Source organism: Sinocyclocheilus rhinocerous, unplaced genomic scaffold, assembly GCF_001515625.1.
Source record: "Sinocyclocheilus rhinocerous isolate Xijiao unplaced genomic scaffold, SAMN03320098_v1.1 scaffold3144, whole genome shotgun sequence".
In the NCBI taxonomy this organism is placed as follows: domain Eukaryota; kingdom Metazoa; phylum Chordata; class Actinopteri; order Cypriniformes; family Cyprinidae; genus Sinocyclocheilus; species Sinocyclocheilus rhinocerous.
The window spans coordinates 217285-222280 of NW_015624539.1; the positions used below are offsets into that span (position 1 = coordinate 217285).

The following is a 4996-nucleotide window of genomic DNA, read 5'->3' on the forward strand; positions in this document are numbered from 1 at the left end:
TATCCACACATGGGTATTTCTGTATTTCAGATGTGGATAATTTATATAGAGGCCATGGGAGTTGGTTCAATGAAGAGCTGTAGCATACAAATGGGAATAAACCCATCTACACTCTTGAATGAGGCTATTTTCTGTAAATAAATCTTTAATGAGAACAACGGATAGATGAAAATATTTTGTAGCATTATGCCTCAGCTATTTTGCTGCTTGACTACACAAGGCTAAGACACATAAATCTACTGTTCTGAATATACAACACATATTTAAAAAAAAAAACCATTGATTTCACATTTAAAAATAACAAGAAATAATGTCTACAGTGAATTATTAGATGTTATTAGAGCTACATGAGCCTCCACGAATGGCCTTTGCATTTAATTTTTTCACATTCTAAAATAGTATACTGATACGGCAGAGCTCAAATGAAAAGCAGCGTAATCATGCCTTCATTTTACTGAATATATGCCAGTATTAAATGCAAGTGAGTGGCCAGGGTCACATTTCTGATTGCAAAAGCAGTGCGCTGAAAAGTCCTAAGTGGTTCAAAAATGAGCACATTTGCACACAAATTAACACCTAAAATAGGCTCATGCATCACGCTCACGTCTACATTTGTGGAATGTTCCATTGACAGAATCGCTTTTGCTTTTTCTCAGCAGTCATGTTGGGAATGCATATAAAGCAGAACGTAAGTTCAGGGCTTTAGTACAACAAAAAAGATGTACAAACACCCACATACAGAAGCAAGCATACATACAGCTATCAGCATTTACATATTCATACATACTAAGATTGCAATTAAAGGAATATTCTGGGCCTAATGCAAGTAATCGACAGCATTTGTGGCATAACATATGACATGTTGAATAATTAATTTCCACTTTTTTCCTAGTTTTCTTTCAAATAAAAAAGAAATAAAATAAAGACAAAATAGTCAGGGTTACTGTGAGGCACTTGCAATGGAAGTGAATAGAGCCAAACAGACGCAGAAATGTGAAGGCGATAATATTACAAAAGCACTTACAGTACATTAACTCTTCTTTTAAACTTGTGTTTTCTTTGAGCTGTGATATTGTTCTTGTCATTTTAGGGTTTTAGGTGTTATGTTTTCATTGCAGCAAAATTTACACAAGAGATTTGTCTGTTTTTATCACACTGCTTAATTTTTTGGTTGAGTAGGCTATTTTAACATTTACATTTTAACATTCACTTCCTTTTTCCCCTCTCTCTGCAATCCAGATTTTTGCTTTTTTTTAAAGACTAGGAGGGACAAAATCAACATTTGCCATAAGTGCACGTTAACTTGTGCTGAACCCTGAACATTCCTTTAAACAGTCACACACACACACACACTAGACAACTAAGTGTGGGAAAACACCTGGACTGTTTTATGCAGAGCAACATAATAATGAAAAAATATATATATTATCATTTGGAATGTGTTATTACAGTATGCCATATGGTTTCTGCCTGAGCTAGAATACTAAAATGTATTTATTTTAGTTTTTTCTTGCACACACGCCTCACAATCCCGTTCTTTGTCCATTTCACCACAAATGCACATACTAGTGACAGATTGTATCCCTCTCTATTCAACTCTCTCCTCAAGCTTTTCTGTCTATGCACTTATATTTGCATTCAATGAATGACAGAACATCTGAGAAGCGAGTTAATTCTATTCCTCCTTTGTACCCAACAACCTTTATTTCAGCATATGTGTCACTTTCATCCACTCAAGGACTCAAGGAGCTTTATTCTCCAGTGCTTCATTCAAACCAAGACATCTCCACTTCTAACCATCCGAGAGTCACCGTTTCTGTCGTAACCCCCTGATCTATCGTTCCTGAGGCTTGAAATCAAGGGCAAATCCAAACCAACCAACACTCTGTCTCATCTTGAGATTTGTTGCATCTCTGATCACATTTTAGTTGCATGTTAGCATATAAATCACTCCCCTTTTCAAACCTCCAGCTCTTCCTTATGGCATGCTAACCTTGAATTTTAATTCTAGAGGCATTTACTACATCTCATCATGCTTCCAGCCTATTTTTATCCCACAATTGCTTACTAATGGAAACAGCTTGGCAGACAAATGCCTCTCGTGATTCCTTGAAGCGGATTTTCACATTGCGACATCTGATCTTTCTGCTAATTCTAGTTGTGCTTAGATGATACTATTTTTAGTTCTGAGTGTTTAAATCTACCATGAACTTGCAACTCTATGCGCCTTCATCACAATATTTCATCCAAACCTTCTATAATTCTTCCTAGGGATTTCTCAGCCCATTGGCACAGCTTGGTGTTTCTGGTTATTTCAGTTCCCCTGATCACCTGCCTGCCTCCTATAGGCTTCATTAAGCAGCTGTATCTCTTCCTGGTAACCTCCAGCCTCCTGGTGCTGTCTCCGGCTGTTCTGTCTATGCGCTTCCACTGTATCCGGAATGTGGATGTTAATGTTGTCCGCATCCGGGTTACTTGTGGGGATCAGCAGCGAGTACGAAGCCGTTTCACCTAGGTCACACGAGACAAAGCGGTTCTCCCGACGAGAGTAGCGTAGTGAAGGTGAGCGTGCGTGTGTGGATGACTGGCTGATGTTGGAGACAATAGACACGCTGTCCATGGCCTCCTCGTTGTCACAGATCTCCAGAACCTCCAGGTGAATTCTTACATTGGTGTCTGCGACTCCACACTCTACTCCAACTCCACCACCCCCAGTGCTAGAGTTGTGCTCTTCAGCACTAGGTTCGTGACCCACCGATTTGGAGCGGTACACTTCAACTTTCTTTGCATTGTTGGGGGAGATCTTCAAGCCATCGCTGCTAACTTCATAGGTGGAGAGGGACAGTGTTTTGCCTGTGGGGGCATGGAGGGAAACGGTGCCCTGGAAGGCACATATTGGAATGGCCAACCCAGCTGTGGATCTCTGTTTGGAAATATAAAGACAAAAGAGACATGCTGTAAAGAGTCAAACAGTGTGATACACATAAAGACAAAGACACACACAAAACCATGGAAACTTACGTTTAAATGCTGCTTTAAAATGTAAAATAATGTAAAATACTGAATAAAAAAAAATCTAAGAAATTGCAAAGTTGCAACTTACAGAGATATACAGTAGTCATCAATTTAATTAATGGTGAAGAAAATGATTAGTTAAAAAAAAGCAAAGCCACACATTTTAAAAATATAATTTATGTCATTTAAACATAATTATTTATAATTATTATTTTAAAATTACCTGTATCTGTAAATTGCATGATTATAATAGGTACATTTGGTTGGTCCAATTGAGTAGCACCTTAAAGGCAATTTTTTTTAACCTATCCACCCTCATATCACTCCAAACTCGTGACTTTTCCCATGGAAAGACACCTCAAAGCTGCTTTTTTCTATACAATGAAAATGGTGATCACTTGTTCAAATTCTGTTAAAATTTTGGTTGGTTTATTAAAAACAAAATGAAAACTTGGGATACAAACTCAAGATATCTTTTTTTCAGGCTAAACCACTATCCTGTCTTACACTTACTGCTCAAAAAAATTAAAGGAACACTTAAATCACATATTGGATCTCTATGAACGAAATATTCAAGTTAAAAATATTTACTTGCATACATTGAGTAATTAGTTGAGAACAAAATTATGTGACAATGGCCAGTGGAAGCCGAAATCATCAACCCACTTCACACCGAAAATCAAAGCAAAAAATTTAAATTACAGGTTGATCGAACATGCATGAATTTCATCAAAACAACTCCTAATGTAAGTCAGTAGTGTGTATGGCATCCATGTGCCAGGCTCTGCCTACATGAGGCTGAGCATTGTCATGCACCAGGAGGAACCAAGGCCCACTGCATCAGCGTAAAGTCTGACAATGGGAGCTGATGATTTCAACTAACAGCAGTAAGGGTATCGTTGGCTAGCACATGGAGGTCTGTGTAACCCTCCAAGGATATTCCTCCCCAGACCATCACTGACCCACTGCCAAAATTGTCATGCCAGATGGTGTTGCAGGCAGCATAACGTTTTCCACAGCATCTACAAACCCTTTCACGTCTGTCACATGTGCTCAGTGTGAACTTGCTCTCATCCATGAAGAGAACGGGGTGCCTGTGTTGGACCTGTCAATTCTGGCCAATGCCAATCGAGCTGCATGGTGCTGAGCTGTGAGGACGGCGGGCTCTTATGCCACCCTCGTGGAGTCTGTTTCTGACAGTTTGGTAAGAAACACACACACCAGTAGCCTGCTGGAAATCATTTTTGAGGGCTCTGGAAGTGCTCCTCTTCTTCCTTCTTTCACAAAGGGCCAGATACTGGTCCTGTTTTGATGAAATCTCTCCTTCCGAAATACGAATGTGCTTTGATTGGTTAGCTGGCCCAGTGTATTGTGATTGGCGAACTGCTTAGAGCGTGCTCCGAAAATGTCATGCTCGTTTTCATATCCATGAGTTGCATACTCAGCTGTAAATATTAATGATGGTATCAATTTTGCCATACCAATTCGAGCCCAAATCAGACCCTGAGAATGTTTACAAACAAGATAATTATGCAGAACCATTGCAAGCACAAATACAGGGGTTTTGGAACCGGAGTGGAAGAACCAGCATCTCTTCACATTGTGACTGCACAATATCCAGAAGAAGCTCGCTGTAGTCCAAACGAGCCATTTGTTGTAGTTTTTGAAAAGTGTTTTCTGTTAAAGAGAATATCTCCTTTTAAATTGGACTATGAGCTTTGTAATCTTGCAGATCTTTTTAATGCTCAAACATCAACATTACACACTAACTAAAGTTGAAAAAGCATAATAGGACCTAGGCCTGGGCGATAAAACGGTATCGATATTTATCGACGGTACACCTTCTTCGATAACGATATAAAAAATATTCAATATAGTGCACAATATAGGCATGTGCTATGAGTGACGCAGACAGCACACACAAACACAAACATGAGTGCTGTGCCTGCCTGTGATGAGGAGATTGTGAATAAAAAAATGA

The 4996-nt window shown here is 39.1% G+C and overlaps 1 protein-coding gene across 1 annotated transcript in view; it reads right to left on the reverse strand.

Moving 5' to 3' along the window:
• Positions 1 to 1528: 1528 nt before the first annotated feature.
• LOC107740961 (probable G-protein coupled receptor 149) overlaps positions 1529 to 4996 on the reverse strand; it is a 19363-nt gene continuing 15895 nt past the window's right edge. Inside the window, exon 4 of the mRNA XM_016553534.1 lies at positions 1529 to 2923. Coding sequence (XP_016409020.1) covers positions 2315 to 2923 — 609 coding nt within the window. The 3' untranslated portion in view covers positions 1529 to 2314. The remainder of the gene's footprint in view (positions 2924 to 4996) is intronic.